The sequence below is a fragment of the Trichechus manatus genome, unplaced genomic scaffold (assembly GCF_000243295.1).
Source record: "Trichechus manatus latirostris isolate Lorelei unplaced genomic scaffold, TriManLat1.0 scaffold00025, whole genome shotgun sequence".
In the NCBI taxonomy this organism is placed as follows: domain Eukaryota; kingdom Metazoa; phylum Chordata; class Mammalia; order Sirenia; family Trichechidae; genus Trichechus; species Trichechus manatus.
This window is the reverse complement of record NW_004443961.1, coordinates 49,686-69,493: the sequence shown is the minus strand read 5'-3', so window position 1 is coordinate 69,493 and position 19,808 is coordinate 49,686. Positions and strand designations below refer to the sequence as shown.

Genomic DNA, 19,808 nt, shown 5'->3' with positions numbered 1-19,808 from the left:
AGCTGGCACTTCCGCCCTTGACCGTTCGCTGAGCACGCCTGCGACTCATACTTACTAGCTGAAGCGAGGGAAAGCCCGCGGTGCTTATGCTCTGTCGAGGGCACTGCCCGAGGTTTGGTGGGAGAGTGAACTGCTTCCTTATTTCCGCTGAAGAATACCTGGATTGAAAGGGAGAAACCTAAATGAAGTGATTGTTTTTAAGAGTCATCAGAATTACAAATGCAACCCGTGCTGCCACGTTATAAATCCTGTGCTTGGCTGGGCTCCTGACAGCACCAACTGAAATGTTCGCAGTGGCCTGTTAGTGGACACAGTAGTGGCGTTTGTCTGATAATCCGTACTCTGGAGCAGCTCACAGAGGCCAGGACGCCAGCAATCATGGCTCCCGCCCAATACTGCAAGGACGATGGCATGAGGAGGACAAGGAGACTGCACCCCTCAAAAAAGACCCAGAGAAAGTACTTCCGTCTCACCAGGACATTCAGAAGAATTGTCTCTACCTGACAACATCTGCTCTGAAACCCAGGGGGGTCCTTTAAATCCTGAGCCGCCATTTTGGTTCAGCTATTCTCATTATGGTGTTGGTGAAGAATATTGAATAGACCATGGACCTCCAGAAGAACGAACAAGTCTGTCTTGGTAGAAGTACAGCCTGAATGCTCATTAGAAGCAAGGATGGAGAGACATTCTTTGGACCTGTTATCAGGAGGGACCGGTCCCTGGAGAAGGACATCATGCTTGGTAAAGCAGAGGGTCAGAGAAAAAGAGGAAGACCCTCAATGGGACGGATTGACACAGTGGCTGCGACAATGGGCTAGAGCATAGCAACAATTAGGAGGATGGTGCAGGACTGGGTAGTGTCTCGTTCTGTTGTACATGGGGTGGCTATGAGTTGGAATTGACTTGACAGCATCTAATGACAATAACAATTCTCACTGCAAGCAGCTGAACCCTGGTCAGCTGCCTGCTAGACAGAAAGCGCTAGAGAACTGTTATATGAACATGCAGTGACGTGGACTGACACAGTAGCCACAACAAGGGGCTCAAACATGACAGCGATCATGAAGATGGCATTGCAGGACTGGGCAACGTTTCCTTCTGTTGCACATGAGGTCACCATGAGTCAGAGTTGACTTGAGGACACCTAACACCAACAAAAACCTTCCTGCAGATCCCTTAGATGCAATTTGCTTAAGGAATACCTGAGGATTGTATTTATTCAGGAGCCCTGGTGGTACAGTGATTAAGAGCTCAGCTGCTAACCAAAAGGTTGGCAGTTTGAACCCACCAGCCGCTCCCTGGACACCCTGTGGGGCAGTTCTACACTGCCCTGTAGGGTCACTATGAGTCGGAAGTGACTCGTCAGCAACAGGTTTAGGCTTTGGGGTATTCATTCAACACTGCTTCTAGTGGAGTGGTCCTTCGTGCCACCCATATTGGCACTGCTGAGTCCCCAGCCAATACCCCTGGTGGCCTGGAACCAGGTCCAGGACAGAAGGTTGCTTCCCAGCATCTAGTCCCACCTCCTGGTAGGAGCCTACCCACCAGCGATGACCCAGCTCACAAACACGTTGACTTCGGGGCACTCGTGTCTGTTCTATGTCTGGAACTCAGAACATGTTTTCTCACTAAATCAGTTGTTGGTGGTTGGAGAATCAGGCTAGTTCACAAAAGTGTATGCAAACCACAAAAGAGGCTGAAGCATACACTATTAATACCTCTATAGAATATAACTAGAAACTAGCAGAGGTTAAACAACAAAAAAAAAAAAAAAAAAAAAAAACCATTGCCATAAAGTTGATTCCAACTCATAGCGACCCTATAGGACAGAGCAGAATTGCCCCATAGGGTTTCCAAGGAGCGGCTGGTGGATTCGAACAACTGACATTTTGGTTAGTAGCTGAGCTCTTAACCACTGCACCACCAGGGCCCCCAGCAGAGATTACAGAGGATCAAATGAGATCATATTTTTGAAGCATGCCATGTACCCAAGAAGGGGATAGATAAAGTTTAAACATCATGTGCTTTTAGTACAGCATATTTTATTTTCCCCATTATAATGTGTGCTGGGGCATAATTATTAGCGACCTGCATGATAAGCTTTCTAAGGTGGTCAGCTTGGCTGCCAACCATGGCAGTGGAGTACACCCAGGGGGGCAGGAAGCCTGGATTCTGGTCCCAAAGGTAGTATCCATTCTCCCTTCCCAAGGAGTCTCTGGGTGGTGCACGTGGTTAACCCGCTCAACTACTAAACCAAAGGTTGGAAGTTCAAGTCCACCCAGAGGTGCCGCAAAAGAAAGGTCTGGCAATCTGCTGCCAAAAGGTCCGGAAAACCCTATGGAGCACAGTGCTACTCTGACACACATAGGGTCGCCATGAGTCAGAATCAACACAATAGCAACTTTTTTTTTTTTTTTTTATGTTTTCCTGTTAGGTATCCTTTCCCAAGTGCACCTTCATCTCCTCCCAGGAGCTCCACACTTCCGCTGTACACTGTCTAGGCAGAACTAGGGACCAAAGGGGTGGGCACCTGACCCAAGCAGGACAATCATCTCTCCCTCCCAGGATTCTGGATGGTGAGTGAATGGACACAAGAACGGAAGAGAACACCTGGAGCACAGTCCTGCTCTTGGCGGCCCCTTGCAGTGTAAGGCAACAAACCGTGATGCCCTAGAGAAAGTTATGGCAGCCAGCATTAACTGTGCCCCTTCATCTCCGGCAGTATTGTCTTTATTTAACTCCAAAAACAATAAGAAAATATGAGGGTAAAAAGGAAGTATTCTATTAGCCATCAGGGAAACATAAATCAAAACCACAATGAGATACCACTTCCCACCCATAAGGATGGCTGTGGCCAAAAAGATGGACAGTAACAAGTGTGGGCAAAGATGCAGACAAACTGGAACTGTCATACATTGCTGGCGGGAATACAAAATAGTGCAGCTGTCTGTCACTTCCTCAAAAAGTTAAACACAGGAAAAAAAAGTTGAATTGGCAAATGTTGGGTTATGTATATATTCTCCCACAATTGAAAAAGAAAAGTTAAACAGAATTAGCACATGACCTAGCAATTCCACTCCTAGGTATATACCCAAAAGAAACAATAACATATGCCCACGTAAAAACCTGTACACAAATGTTCACAGCAGTATTATTGATAATACCCAACAGATGGAAGCCACCCAAATGTCCAACATTATGCTAAGTGAAAGAAATCAGACCAAAAGACTACATATTATGATTCCATTTATAGGAAACGTCCATGCATTATATCTCGGTAAACCTATTATATATATACATATATATGTTGTTGCTGCTGTTGTGTGCCATTGAGTTGATTCTACCTCATAGCGACCCTATGGGACATAGGGTTTCAAAGGAGCAGTTGATGTATTCAAACTGAGGACCTTTTGGTTAGCAGCCAAGCTCTTAACCACTGTGCTACCAGGGCTCCATATAGATGCATACGCATATATATATGTATGTACGCATACATGAAGTATTTCCTCTATAGAGACAAAAGTTGCAGGCAAAAGTTATCAAATTTAGTACAACAGTCAGGCAGTCAGAAATGGAGAGAAAATGTCAGAATTTGTCTCTAATTCTCTACTAAATGTTCTAAACGCTGATTTTCATTACGAGTCAGAGTCTTAGTTATCTAGTGCTGCTATAACAGAAATACCACAAGTGGATGGCTTTAACAAACAGAAATTTATTCTCTCACAGTCTAGAAGGCTAGAAGTCCTAATTCAGGGCACTAGCTCCAGGGGAAGGCTTTCTCTCTCTGTCATTCCTGGGGGAAGGTCCTTATTATCAATCTTCCCTTGGTCTCGGATTATCTCAACACGGGGACCTTGGATCCAAAGGACGTGCTCTTCTCCTGCCTCTTCTTTCTTGGTGGTATGAGGTCCCCCTCCTCTCTACTCGCTTCTCTCTTTTATATCTCAAAAGAGATTGACTCAAGATACAACATAATCCTGTCGATTGAGTCCTGCCTCATTAACATAACTGCCTCTAATCCTGTCTCATTAGCATCACAGAGTTTAGGATTTACAGCATATAGGATGATCACATCAGATCACAAAATGGTGAACATCCATACAATACTGGGAATCATGGCCTAGCCAAGTTGACACACATTTTTGAGAGACACAATTCAATTCATAACATTCCACACTTTGGCCCCCAAAATTCATGTCTTTGCCACATGTAAAACACATTCACCCCATCATATCATCCCAAAAGTCTTAAATCAACTCCATGTGCAAATTCCACCCTGGGGCAAAATTCCTCTTCATCTGTGAAATCTAGAATACAAGTTTTTCTGCTTCCAAAGTACAATGGTGGAACAGGCACAAGCTAGACACTTCCATTGCGAACAGGAGAAACTGGAGGGAAAGAAGGGTTAACAGGCACCAAGCAAGTCAGCAGAACACATTACATTAGCTCTCAAGGCTTGAAAATAACTCTGTTCTCTGATACCATTTAGGCAATGGCCCTGTCCTCCAGACTCTGGCCGCACTCTCTGGATTCTGAGTGGAGGCCCCTCGGCCCTGGGCATCAGCTCTGCCTTCCAAGCCCACTGGGACGGCAACTCTGCTCCCTTGGATTTGCGCATCCCCATTCTCTTAATCTGTCTGAGTAGCGACCCTACTCCTTAGGCCCCAGCAGGCCCCTGTTCTTCTGCTCCTTGGGCATGGCAGCCCCACCCTCTCAGCTTTGGACAGTGAATCTGGCCTCATCTCGCTGGCACTTGTGAGTGGAAGCCCCACACTCCAGAATCAAGCTGGTGAAGATCTGACTCTCTGAAACCTAGGAGGCTGTGGCCCCACCCTTTGAGCACACCATGGCTCCGTCCTTTGAGATCCCAGAGGATGCAGCCCTACCTTTTGAGACTGAGACAACTCTGCTTCCTGTGCTCCTTGTCTCTTCACCTTCTGCCGCTCAGGCCTCTTGGGGCAGCCTGGCGTCTGCCTGACTTGCACAAGTGTTTCAAAGCTCTTTAGCTCTACCAATAAGTACCTGGAGATGGCCCACTCCACCAACAAACCTTGGCCAGAAGGCACTCAGCTGTTTTGCTCTGTGAGTCGGCAAGCCTAGCTCCACCGATACATGCCTGCAGGCACCTGACTTCACTAAGAAGCCTCCTGCCTGAAGGCACTCAGCTCTCTCACTCTGTAGTGCCGTAGTGCGCCCGTCTCCTGGTTCTGGTACTACCATTTCTCTGCTGCTGCTTCTCACCATCTGTGCTAACTCCAGTGTTATAGCTGTCCTCACTTCCTTCTGCGTCCTCACCAAAATTGTCTTTGATATCCGTAATTCCACCAACATTCTCTTCAAGGCAATCTAGGCTTTTACTATTAGGTACTTTAAAACTTCCAGCCTCCATCCATTACACAATTCCAAAACCACTTCCACATTGTAGGTATTTGTTAGAGCAGCACCCCACTCCTGGTACCAAATTCTGTCTCAGTCATCTAGTGCTGCTATAACAGAAACACCACAAGTGGATGGCTTTAACAAACACAAATTTATTCTCTCACAGTCTAGAAGGCTAGAAGTCCTAATTCAGGTCACAGCTCCAGGGGAAGGTTTTCTCTCTCTGTCAGCTCTGGAGGAAGGTCCTTGTTATTAATTTTCCCTTGGGTCTAGGAGCTTCTCAGTGCTGGGACCCTGGGTCCAAAGGATGCACTCTTCTCCTGGTTCTTCATTCTTGGTGGTATGAGGTCCCTCTCGTCTCTGCTTGCTTCTCTCTTTTATATCGCAAAAGAGATTGACTCAAAATACAACCTAATCCTGTAGATTGAGTCCTGCCTCATTAACATAACTGCCTCTAATCCTGCCTCATTAACATCATAGAGGTTAGGATTTACAACACATAGGATAATCACATCAGATCACAAAATGGTGAACATTCACACAATACTAGGAATCATGGCCTAGCCAAGTTGACATACACTTTTAGGGGACACAATTCAATCCATAAGAGACAATTATCAATTTTTAAACCAACAGATTGTTGTTGTTATATGCTGCCAAATCAATTCCAGCTCATAGCAACCCCATATGACAGAGTATAACTGCCCCATAGGGTTTTCTTTGCTGTAATCTTTATGGAAGGAGAAGGCCAGGTCTTTTCTCCCTCGGAGCCTGTGGGTGGGTCCAAACCACCAACACTTCAGTTAGCAGCTGAGCGCTTGCTGCCTTTGTGCCACCAGGACTCCTTAGACCACTATAAAGATGCATCTTGCATAAATGACATTGCATCTTGTGTTGGGCAAAACAGGAACCCAAATCAAAGCTGCGATCATTTATTTGCTCCATTTAGATGATGGCCATAAGTCACAAGGGCCAAGACTACCAAACCAATGACCTCTTGTGTGGTCAAGCTGCCTCATTCACAGATAAGACTGACTTCTCCTGAGACTTCTGCTTCCAAGGTCTTCCCTCAAGATCTCTCAACTAATTCATGTTTATCCCATGGCTGTCCTAAAACCCTTCCTGTCATAGAGAGAGGCTGGTGGAGGTAGCTGAACGTGTTCAGAGGGAAGTGGCATTGTGAGAGAATCACAGAGTGGCAGGACAGGCTGTTGTTTTCATTTTGAGGTTAAATCTATCGTCCTGCGCCCAAGCCACAGTGTTCTCATCGTCTTGAAATCGGAATGTGCCTGCTCTCCATTTCTTCCTAAACGGGGTCAGCTGGCATTTCTCTTTCAACCCTCCACATAAGAGTTTTCTAACTCAGAGTTACACAACTGATCTTCCCTGATATCTCGAGCCTGATCCCGTACCTCACACCGATCTTGTTTCCTGTCCACACAGAACCAGTTATACAAAACAGTGAAATATGGAGACGAACTGTCTGTCCCTAAAATGAAAGTAATGAATCACCCCACATGGAAAAGAATTGCTTCATTGTCACTTGAAGAACTTCAAAATAAAATATCTCTACGGAGGTCCTCGAGTCCCTGGGTGGTGCAAAAGGTTAACACGCTTGGCTGTTAACCCAGAGATGCCCCGGAAGAAAGGCCTGGTGACCTACTTCTGAAAAACTAGCCACTGAAAACCCTATGGAGCACAATGCTACTTTAACACACACTGGGTCACCATGAGTCAGGATCGACTGGAAGGCAACTGGTAGAGAGGGCCTACAAACTTATTAAGCTAGCCAAATTAGGCTGGAATGATAAAATTATATGTTGGTTGAGGTGACCTAAGTAGGATATCCCACACGTGTGGCGGGGAGGGTTTTATACTAGATCAGTGTCTCTGGAAATTTTGTATCGTAATATGTAACACAAGCTATAAAACTATCACTACCCTTTTATCTTCCGCATGCATAGGAAACAATGAATAAGGAAGACAGCAGAAGAATTGACTCATTTGAATTATGGTATTGGCGAAGAATATTGACTATATCATGGACTGCCAGAAGAACAAACAAATCTGTCTTAGAAGAAGTACAGCCAGAATGCTCTTTAGAAGAGAGGATGGCAAGACCTTGTCTCATGTACTTTGGACCTGTTATCAGAAGGGACCCGTCTCTGGAGAAGGACATCATACTTGGTAAAGTAGAGGGTCAGCAAAAAAGAGAAAGGTCCTCAATGAGATGGACTGACACACTGGCTGTGACAATAGGCTCAAATATAGCAACAATCGTGAGAATGGTGCAGGACCAGGCACCAGTATTTCTTTCTGTTGTACATGGGGTTGTTTTGAGTCAGAACAAACCCAACGGCACCTAACAACACCCTTTCATCTAATCATCTTGGAGAATATACCCCAAGGAATTCATACAAACAAAAACATAATTTGAGCAGAAATGAGCATAAGAATGCTACCCACGACAGGGAATCATTGAAAATAATCAGTTATCCAACATTAGGGAAAACACTGAGAAAATAATAGTATAAAATATATATAATTCCATTTTGCCTTTAAAATGACAAATATATGAATTAGGCTAACCCATGAAAACTTGTACACAAAATAACTTACAAGGAAACAATGGTACCACCACCATCTTTCAGTTTGTCGTACTGTGGTGGCTTGCGTGTTATGTGATGCTGGAAGCTATGTCACTGGTATTTCAAATGCCAGCAGATACACAGGTTTCAGCAGAGCTTCCAGACTAAGACAGATTAGAAAGAAAGGCTTGGCCATCAACTTCCAAAAATTAGCCAAGGAAAACTCTATAGATCATAACAGAATATTGTCCAATATAATGCTGGAAGATGAGCCCCCTAGGTTAAACCCAAAAAACCCATTGCCATCGAGTTGATTCCAACCCATAGCGAACTCTAGGACAGAGCAGAACTGCCCCATAGGGTTTCCAAGACTGTAAATCTTTATGGAAGCAGACTGCCACATCTTTCTCCCTCAGAGTAGCTGGTGGGTTTGAACCGCCGACCTTTCGGTTTGCAGCTGAGTGCTTTAACCACTGTGCCACCAGGGCTCCTTCTCCTTGAGAAACTCAAAATACATAGTGGCCGCAACAATGGACTCAAGGACACCAACAATCATGAAGATGGCACAGGACAGGCCAGCGTTTCATTCTGTTGTACATGGGGTCACCGTGAGTCACAGCCGAAGGGACAACAGCTAACAACAACAGACAGTAATGTGAGGAACCAAATACAAATATGTTCCAGTATGTGTGTAAGTATAGCGCGAGGATCAGAAGTCCTTTTGGTAGTCATAGAAAACTAATTTAATAACTACCTCACCCAGCTCCTTCTCCTGAAAAGTTGCTTAAATTCCTAATTTTTTTTTTTAAAGATGTTTACAAATAAGCAGACACGGGAGAACTACTTGGAGTTTTTTAAAACTATGTGCTGTTGTTGTTGTTGTTAGGTGCCGTTGAGTCGGTTCTGACTCATAGTGACCCTGTGTACAACATAATGAACACTGCCCGGTCCTGCGCCATCCTCACAATCATTGTTATGCTTGAGCCCATTGTTGCAGCCATTGTGTCAATCCATCTCGCTGAGGGTCCTCCTCTTTTTCGATGACCCTCTACTTTACCAAGCATGATGTCCTTCTCCAGGGACTGATCCCTCCTGATAACATGTCCAAAGTATGTGAGACGTAGTCTCGCCATCCTTGCTTCTAAGGAGCATTCTGGCTGTACTTCTTCCAAGACAGATTTGTTTTTTCTTTTGTCAGTCTGTAGAATATTCAATATTCTTGATGAACTAATTTTATGGATTGCACTGTGGTCCCCAAAAATCTGTGTTGGAATCCTAACCCCTACACCTGTGGATGTAATGCCACTTGGGAGTAGTTTTCTTTGTTATGTTAATGAGGCCATTACAATGTAGAGTGTGTCTTAAACATACTCACTTTCGAGATATAAAAAGAGCAGATTAGGGACAGAAAGGTAAGCATGGATGGGGGAAAGATAGGTGCCACGCGGAGATCTCCAAAGAATGCCCAGTAGACAGCTAGAGAAGTTGAAACAAGGATTTTCCCCCTGAGCCAACAGAGAGCATCTTCCCCTAGAGCCAGCCCCCTGAATGCTGACGTCTCTCCTCCTAACTGTGAGAAAAGACACTGCTGTGCATTTAAGCCACCCACTGGTGGTACTTCTGTGATGGCGGCACTAGAGAACTAAGACCGCTAGGACACCCTTCTTCTAGGGAACTCAGAGTGCGTTACAAGTATTATCATCTATATTTTCCCAATTCATGGGAAGGGAACATTGAGATTTGTTTAAAATACCCACATTCATACTCGAGGGGCAGAATGGTGGTGATGGACTCGAGGGTCAGGGTGGATCAAGAAGCTCTCTGTTTTTACCAACAGGTAATTGGGATGCCCAGTCAGGACCCAGAACCAGTGAAAGGAATGAAAGAGCAGAGCTTCCCAGTTGCTTGCATCAAACCATCAGCTGCTTCATAAAACTGCAGAGTCCTGGACCCTGCCCTAGTCCTGAACCTGCATCTCCTGCTAAACTCCAATTTTAACCAGCAACTCCAGGTGAGTTTTATGCCCACTAAAGCATAAGATTCACTGATAGTGGAAGACTAACAGAGAGGAGTGGGTTTGTTCATTCACTCATCAAGTATGTTGGGCTTACAAAACACCAGGCTCTCAGACAAGCATGAGGGGTGGCGGGTGGTGAGGCTGAGGAAGACAGTATTGCTTCTCTGGGGAAGCTCAGTCCAGTGGCGTGGGTGCGTGGGTGGGCAGATGATAACTGAACCGATAACTACAATAATTGTAACACAGGAATGTGCACAGTGCCTTGTGAGCAAAGAAGGCCAAAAACAAAATTAAAAAAAAACCAGTTGCCGTTGAGTTGACTCCAACTCATGGAGACCCCATGTGTGCCAGAGCAGAACTGTGCTCCACAGGGTTTTCAATGGCTGATTTGTCAGAAATAGATCACCAGGCCTTTCTTCAGAGGAGCCTCTAGGTGGACTTGAACCTCCAACTTTTGGAGTGCCTTAACCGTTTGCACCACCCAGGGACTCCATGAGCAGAGAGGGGAGCTACTAATTCAGCCCAGGAGTTCTTCTGAAGCTTCTGAGACAGAGGGACATTTGAATGGGATTATGGGAGAAAAAAAGGCTGATGGAAAGGAAGACAGTCCATCTCAAACATCTGCACCATCTCATGACTCCTAGGCATGCAGTTTCCTCACTCCTCCTTCAAATATTTCCATCATCACACTGCCCTGTTTCTTTACAATAGATGTGGCTAGAAGAGCAAATACAAATACACATCTCTTCCAGTCAGTTGCCCAAGTATTTGCATTGGGCACATGTGGTGCAAAAGATGTCTCAAAAGTGTTGAAAAGCAAAGATGTCACTTTGAGAACTAAGGTGCGCCTGACCCAAGTCATGGTGTTTTCAATCACCTCATATGCACGCAAAAGCTGGACAATGAATAAGGAAGACTGAAGAAGAACTGGTGCCTTTGAATTGTGGTGTTGGAGAAGAATATTGAATATACCATGGACTGCCAGGAGAAGGAACACATCTGTCTTGGAAGAAGTACAGCCAGAATCCTCCTTAGAAGCAAGGATGGTGAGACTACATCTCACATCCTTTGGACATGTTATCAGGAGGGACCAGTCCCTGGAGAAGGAAAGCATGCTCGGTAGAGTAGAGGGTCTTTAAAAGAGATGAAGACCCTCAACGAGATGGACTGACACAGTGGCTGCAACAATGGGCTCAAGCATAACGACTGCGAAGATGGCAGCAGGATAGGGCAGTGTTTTGTTCTGTTGTACACAGGGTCGCTATGAGTCAGAAGTGACTTGCTGGCACCTAACAACAACAGAAGAGCAAAGGCAAATAAGAGCAAAAACTCAGTGGCTCAGTCCTGGGTTTTGCTATTTGCCAGCTGTTGGAGTTCAAGTTCATTAGCTAACCAGGTTGGATCTTCATTTTGTCCCATGTAAAATGAAGGGACTGAGCTACGGACCTGGGTACCTTTCCGGAAGGCTCAAGCTGGCGAAGATGCTCACGCATCCGATGGACAATGGGCTCCATGCACTACACCAGCAGCTGTGCCAGAGACCAAATTGCCCAAAAGCTGCTCTGACTTCCACCCCAGGAAGAAAATTCTTTCACTGTATGTATGGTCAGCAGCCAAAATGGTTGGAAGAATTTTAAAACAGATTCAAGGAAAAAATCTTGCACAGAAGTCCTTAAAGAGGTTTGGGGGAAGCCTGGGGTTTCCCTGAAATGCCATGGTCTAAACAACAGTGAAAGGAGTGAGCTATAGAAAAGCAAACATACCATTTACTCTTAGTAGCTAACAACTGACTATGAAACCCTCAACAAACACGAAGCGTAAAGCACACAGCTGGTAATAAGTAATAATTACAGGCATTTGTGGGTGGCATACACAAGCATGCGGATAACTATCCATTGCCATCAGGTCGATTCCGACTCATAGCAACCCTATAGGACAGAGTAGAACTGCCCCATAGGGTTTCCAAGGAGGGCCAATGGATTTGAACTGCCGACCTTTTGGTTAGCAACCTGAGCTCTTAACCACTGCACCACCAGGGTTCCATGGTATAACTAAACCTTGCAAAAGCAAAACAGCCATTGTTTAGGACAAAAATGATTTGCAACAAGTAAGCAGTGAAAGAATGCTGCCCCCCAAACAGACACTTCACCAAAGAAGACATTCAAGCAGCTAACAGACACGTGAGGAAATGCTCGCCATCGCTAGCCGTTAGAGAAATGCAAATCAAAACTACAATGAGATGGCATCTCACCCCAACACTGCTGGCACGAATCACAAAAAAAAAAAACAAAACAAATGTTGGAGACATTGTGGGAAAATTGGAACTTTTTAAAAAATTTATTACTGTGCTTTAGACGAAGATTTACAGAGCAAATTAGTTTCTCATTAAATAATTAATACACATATTGTTTTGTGACATTGGTTGCCAACCTCACCACATGTCAACACTCCCCTCTTCTTGACCTTGGGTTCCCCATTACCAGCTTTCCTGTCCCCTCCTTCCTTCTCGTCTTTGCCCCTGGGCTGGTGTGCCCCTTTAGTCTTGTTTTGTTTCATGGGCCTGCCTAATCTTTGGCTGAACAGTGAACCCCAGAAATGACTTCATTACTGAGCTAAAAGAGTGGGAGATTGGAACTCTTAGGCACTGCTTGCAGGAATGTAAAATGGTACAACCACTATAGAAAACAATATGGCACCTCCTTAAAAAACTAGAAATAGAAATACCATACAATCCAGCAATCTCACTCCTAAGAATATATCCTAGAGAAATAAGAGTGGTCACACAAATAGACATATGCACACCCATGTTCACTGCAACATTATTTACAATAGCAAAAAGATAGAAACAACCTAAGTGCCCACCAACAGACGAATGGATAAAAAAATTATGGTACATACACATGATGGAGTACTATGCAACGAAAAAGAACAATGATTTATCCAAGAAACATCTCTCAACATGGATAAATCTGGAGGGCATTATGCTGAGCGAAATAAGTCAATCGCAAGAGGACAAATATTGTGTAAGACCACTATTATAAAAATTCAAGAAAAGGTTTACATACAGGAGAAAAGAAAACTTTGATGGTTACAAGGGAGGAGAGAGGTGGGGAGGGGAAATTACTAACTAGATAGTAGACAAGTGTTAACTTTGGTGAAGGGAAAGACAACACACAAGACAGGGGAAGTCAGTACAACTTGACCAAGGCAAAGTCATAGAAGCTTCCTAGACACAGCCAAACACCTTGAGGAACCGAGTTACTGGGTCCGAGGGCTGGGGACCATGGTCTCGGGGGACATTCATGTCAATTGGCATAACCTAGTTCATAAAGAAAATGTTCTACATCCTACTTTGGTGAGTAGTGTCTGGAGTCTTGAAAGGTTGCAAGTGGCCATCTAAAATACATCTATTAGTCCCATCTCTTCTGGAGCAAAGGAGAGGGAAGAAAACCAAAGATACAAGGAAAATATTAGTCCGAAGGACAAATGGACCACATGAGCCACAGCCTCCACTAGCCTGAGCCCAGAAGAACTAGATGGTGCCCGTCTACCACCACCGATAGCTCTGACAGGGATCACAATAGAGGGCCCCAGACAGACAAAGAGAAAAATGCAGACTTACTGGTCTGACAGAGACTGGAGGAATCCCCGAGACTATGGTCCCCTCTGGGCACCCTGCTAACTCAGAACTGAAGCCACTCCCAAAATCCACCATTCACCCAAAGTTTAGACAGTCCTATAAAACAAACAATAACACAAGTGAGGAACGTGCTCCTTAGTGCACTCAAGTGTACGAGACCAAATGGGCAACACCTGCCCAAGAGCAGAAGACCAGAAGGGACAGGAAAACTGGACAAACAGACATGGGGAACCCAAGCTACCAAGGGAAGGTGAAGAGTGCTGACACTTTTTTGGCAATTGCAACCAATGTCATCAAACAATTTGTGTATACATTTTTGAATGAGAAAACTTCACCTACAGTACAATTTAAAAAAAAAAAAAAAGCTGCCCCCTAACCCTCCAGAATTACAAGGTTAGGGCAGTGCAGGATTAAAAAAAAAAATCACTTTTTTAATCTATCGTATGCAGAAAAACTGGCCCTGAATAATCTGAATATAGGGTTGGATCTGAGTGCACGAAACACATAAGGTCTGAAAATGGCTAGACGCCACCACCTAAACGTGATCTAAGGCTTTTCCTGAGATGCATCGGCAGACATTTTAGTAAAGCACACTTTTAAATTGAATAGGCTACAAAATGAATTTCTGTAGCAAATATGTGTGTGTGTGTGTGAGAGACAAAGAATGTGTTTATGTGTGAGTGTGTGTACGGTGAGTGTGTGTATGGTGAGTGTGTTTATGTGTGTGTGTAGTCCCCAGGTGGTGCAAAGAGTTAAGCGCTCAGCTACTAACAGAAAGGCTGACAGTTTAAATCAACCCAAAGGCACCTCGGAAGAAAGGCCTGGCCATCTGTTTCCGAAAGATGACAGCCACTGAAAACCCTGAGGCACAGTTCTGCTCTGACACACACACTGGGTCGCCATGAGACAGAATATACTCGACGGCAACCAGTGTGTGTACATATGTGTGTGTTTCTCCAAGCATCTGTATATGTGCACACACGCTCTGAGCTAGAAAGTCTGGAATAAATTCCTCAGAAGTGCTTCAGCTGGAGGCTGCGTAATGGATCACTTCAGGTTTTAGAGTGGCTCATATCTCCCACCTCTTCTCATAGAGAGACAGGCGGTGAAGGTATCACTTCTGCAAAGCTGATTCAATAGGTGGAAACACGACAAGAGAAGCTCGCCTCTGGTTAACAAGATGTTTCTTCCTCACAGAGGAGTCCCAAAGACCTTTCACTTGGAAAATTCCTCTGAATACGGAAGCGCATTTATTAGATGACTTCAGTGTCTCAGAGAAGGGTTACTCAGTGTCAGTACCCAGCTCCTCTCTCCATTAATCAGCATACAAACTAGCTTCCCTTCTGACACAGTCACCACCTACGGATCAGGCAGCAACGTTCCCAAGAAGAACAACTGTAAATACCAGGCGCTTTTTTTTTTGGAAACAGTTTAAGCAAAAAAAAAAAGATTTCTCCAGAAAACCATGTAGCGACATAAAGGAACACATCTAAAGAGAGCAGGAGAGAAAAACGGGAGCAGAAGGAACATTTAAAGTACTACGTTTGACAGAAATAGCAAAGCTTCAGATTCAAAAAGCTCTACAAACCCCAACCACAAAAATACAAAGAAAAATCAAAACTTGAAGTATCACAGTCAAACTGCTGAAATGCAAAGAGAAAAATCTTTAAACCATCCAGAGAAAAGACACGATTTTCAGAAGTGCAATAAGAAGACTGATCATTGATTTCTCATCCAAAAGAACGAAAGCCAAACACCAGCAATTCCATACTGAAGGTGTTGAAACAAAACAAGTGCCGATCTAGAATTTTCCACCTCGTGAAAAATATCCTTAAAATCTAAAGGAAAAGTAAAGACTCTATAGGACAGAGTAAAATGGAGACAATTTATCACTCGTAGACCCGTATCGGGGCCCCGGTGGCGCAGTGGTTAAGCGCTTGGCTGCTCACCAAAAGGTCGACAGTTGGAATCTACCAGCTGCTCCTTGGAAATCCTATGGGGCAGTTCTGCTCGGTCCTGTAGGGTTGCTATGAGTCGGAATCGACTCGACAGCAACAGGTAAACCCATATTAAAAGAAGTACTAAAGAGAGTTCTTCGGGCAGATGCAAAACGATCCCAGACAGAAGCCAGAAGTGCTGAAAGCAACAAAGTGTGCCAAAAGGGTAAGCCCGTGAGTAAACCTAAATGATAACAATTATACAGATCGTCTCTTCTGCACATTTTTGTTGTTCGCCATTTTGGCCAGTCGGAATAATGTTCCGTAAATGGCACATATGCTAATTCATGCATTCATAAATTTATCTTTGGAATAAAGTCCTAGAATTAGAATTGCTGAGTCAAAGGATTTGGGCACTTGTCCTTCTCAGTATTGTAGTCTAAGCAGCAACAGAAGAGAGCGTACTGAATGGTTTCACACAATGGAAGGCGAACCAACTGGCTAGCCGGCCGATCGCTATCTGTAACTGCCCTTTGCAGTCAAGAATCTGTTTATTGGAGACGCAAAACCAAAGTCCCCACGAAGCGGCTCTTTTCTTCTCCTTATGAGCAGGAAGTTGCTATCTCATAAAGTCAGCCGCTTGGTTGATGGGGCAACTGTACCACTCAAGACAGTCAGGTGACATTCCAAGAGGCTGAAAATTTGGTTTAGAGATGTTAATGCTGAGGTACCCGTGAGGACTCTACGTGGAAGTCAAGTTAGCATTTGGATAAACAGGTCTGGAGCAGAAAGGAGAGGGTCCAGGCTGTGGATGTCACTGGGCTCAAGCGTGAACTTGGGGTTTTTCTAGCAGGGGTGAGAGATCTACCCCTCTACGCCCACAGTTTCTCCACGTCTCCCTGGCCACTCAACATCTAGCTTACCAAGATGGCTGGGGGTGGTGCCTGCAGGGAGTCCTTACAATCTTCCGTCCTGGAACAAAGCCACTTGCCTGGCTAAAGAGCGACAGAATCAACTTCTCACTCCAAGCCCTAAGGATCGTTTGTGTGTTTTGGCTTGGGCTCTGAGTCTAATCTCTGGGGGAAACTCAGGGAACAGAAGCTCTCAACAAGCTGGACTAAGAAGATCTTGGAGCAACTGCTAAACCACAGAAGAATTTGTGGAATGAAATTTTGCCAAACTTGTAGTATAAAAAATAGATAGTCTTTTAGACACTAAGAAGAACTTCCCTAAAGATTAGACAGATCTATAAGGATTGCTATGAGTCAGAATCGACTCGACGGCAACGGGTTTTCTTACAGGGCATACAATAAGCACGTGAGGAATGTGCTTCGTAGTTCAACCATGTACACGAGACTGAATGGGCACACCAGCCCACAAGCAAAGACAAGAAGGCAGGACGAGACAAGAAAACTGGACGAACGGACACTGGGAACCCGGGGTGGAGAAGGGGAGAGTGTTAACACATCGCGGCGTTGGCAACCAATGTCACAAAACAATTTGTGTATTAATTGTTTAATGAGAAACTAATTGGCTCTGTAAACTTTCACCTAAAGCACAATTTAAAAAAAAGAACTTCCCAATTATTAGGATTGTGGAAGGTTGACATGTCTTTTTAGTGGAGACAGAAAACTGTGCCCGTTTACTGAGCATCTACACTGCGCCACGCCCTGTCCCAGCCATGGGGTTTGTCGCATTTCCTTTAACCCACAGAGCACAGCGAAGAACCAGCTTGTTTTAGTTCTCTAGTGCTGCTATAACAGAAATACCACAAGTGGGTGGCTTTAACAAACAGGAATTGATTTTCTCCCAGTTGAGGAGGCTAGAAGTCTGAATTTAGGGCCCTGGCTCCAGGGGAAGGCTTTCTCTCTCTGTCCCCTCTGGGGGAAGGTCCTTGTCTCAGCTTCTCTAACCTTCTTGTTCCTTGGTGATCTCCACATGGCATCTGTCTTTCCCCCATTCCTGCTTGCTTCTCTGGGCCCCATCTGCTCTTTTTAATATCTCAAGGGTGAGCAGGTTTAGGCAGCGGGATGCAATTTAATCTATAACACAGGTATAACATCCTTATCCGATAAATGCAAAACTCAGCGTTGGACATTTTTGTAGTCAGGATTTGAACCCAAGGCTATTTACTCCAAACACCATGCTCTTCATCACGAGTTTACATAAGTTTTTAAAAAAATAGATTCAAATCTAAGTACACAATTGAAAAATACATAGAAGGACAGAATCATAGGTGATTTTTTTCCCTATTCTCTCTTAATTTTCCAAAATGTGTGTGCCATGGTTGCCATAACGACAGAAATTACACACACACGCCTTTAACCTCCCATGTTGTCACCTACCTGAATAACGTACATTCTCCCACTGAGACCCAGGCGTGGGCTTGAGAGCGCCTTAAGGGCCTCTTGAGCGATCTGTTCATCGGTATTAGTCCAAGTTGCTGGAGTTTCAAAACAAAACTGTGTTCTCAGCATACTCGGAGTTCTTGCCCGGCACGTCTAGGTCCACCTGCATTCAACTAACGCCAGCAAACGTTGTTGGGTGCTATGGGTGAAAGCACCTTGTTTCCTCACTCCAATTTGTGATTTATCTGAGTTATTTGTCCCGCAGCCTGGCCAGCTTCTCCTAGTGGGCATATTTAGAGGCCACGGGCTGTATTTTCATGAACGACCACATAATGGTGCGATTTGTTTTCAGATGCGCTGGCAAGGCGGTGACTAGTGACAAGTCTGTGCGACTCAGGGAAGTGGTAAGACCTGAGAGGCTGCTGAGCCCTCTGCTACCCAAGGTGATTGCAGCTGCGCAGTACACACCTTTATCACACAGGGAAATGGGGGCAATTCCAATCCCCTCCTTTTCTGTGAGTTTGCTTCGTTAAATTGTGGGACTTAGTGAGGCAGCTGAGAAATATCTGTTTGCCCTGGAAGACAGCTGCAACCTGTGGCAAACAACTGAACTGAGTTGAGGTTATTGTTGCCATTACCTTCTGCACGCCCTTGGCTTTAATGCTTCTCAAAGCGTGGCCCCCAGATGGGCAACAGCAACATCACCTGGGAACTTGTCAGAAATGCAGAGTCTGGAGCCTCCCCTCCCAAAAAGTCACCCCAAACCAAACCTGTTGCCATTGAGACGGTCCCGACTCATGGCAACCCCGTGTGTTACAGAGTGCAACTGCTCCAGAGGGCTTTCTTGGCTGTAAGCGATACAGAAGCAGATCGCCAGGCCTTTCTTCCACAGCGCTGCTGGGTAGGTTTGAACTGCCAATCTTCAGGTTAGGGGTCGAGCGCAAACCACTTGCACCACCCAGGGACCTAAGCCTCCCCCAGGCCTACTGAATCCTAAACTGGAGACAGGCTGCAGCAATCTGAGTTTCAACACGGCGATTCTGATGCACTCTCAGACTGGAGAGCCACTGCTGAGTCCCTGCTAGCAGACAAAGTCCACCTCTACCCGTCTGCCTGTACCCTTTACCCACCCTCCTTCAGACACTGAGCACTTAGCTGTATAACCCTACCTTGTTAGTTAATCCGAAGATCAAGATTCTAATCCCTGTATTTAAGGTCCCTGGGGGGCAGTGAGGTTCTGAGTTTCTACTTGGTGTGATGTAAAACTTTTGGAAATGGACAGTGGTGATGGTGGTGTAACACGGTGAATGTAATTAACGTCACTGAGTTGTACACTTAAAAAATAGTTAAAATGGTAAACTTTTGTATATATATTTTTTTTTACTGCAACAAAATTTAAAAAAAGAAGAAGAAAATGTACTGAGACTAAATTGAACCAAATTTAGCCATTTACAGAGCAAAGGAAATCTCCCTGAGTCTTCCAAATCTTCTGTCTGCACGGGTTCCAAGCACCATGCACATTCTTAAAGCAGAATCCATCCTTGGAACAGCTTTCCTGCAGGAGAAGTAATGTCCCCACTTTCCAGAAAAGGAAACTGAGGCACAGAAGAAGTGGGTAACTGGGTCAATTCTGGAGCTGACTGTGAGCAGCCATCAAAGATACTCCAGCGGTCTCACCCCTTTGGGAGCAAGGAAGGTTGAAGAAAACAAGATACAAAGAAGAGATCAGTCCAAAGGACTAATAGACCACAACTACCACGGCCTCCACCAGACTGAGTCCAGCACAACTAGATGATGCCCGGCTACCACCACTGACTGCTCTGACAGGGATCACAACGGAGGGTCCCAGACAGAGCTGGAGAAAAATGTAGAACAAAATTCTAACTCACAAAAAAAGAC

The 19,808-nt window shown here is 44.9% G+C and overlaps 1 protein-coding gene across 2 annotated transcripts in view; it reads right to left on the bottom strand.

Annotated features, from left to right (window-relative positions):
- The window catches only part of DOCK8 (dedicator of cytokinesis 8), a 227,026-nt gene that overhangs the window by 172,429 nt on the left and 34,789 nt on the right, over positions 1–19,808 (bottom strand). The window contains exon 2 of one of the 2 annotated variants that reach the window (XM_004373530.2): positions 56–158. In XM_004373530.2, coding sequence (XP_004373587.2) covers positions 56–158 — 103 coding nt within the window. Of the gene's footprint in view, positions 1–55; positions 179–19,808 lie in introns of both variants that reach the window. The other variant, XM_023728576.1, reaches the window with a different exon arrangement.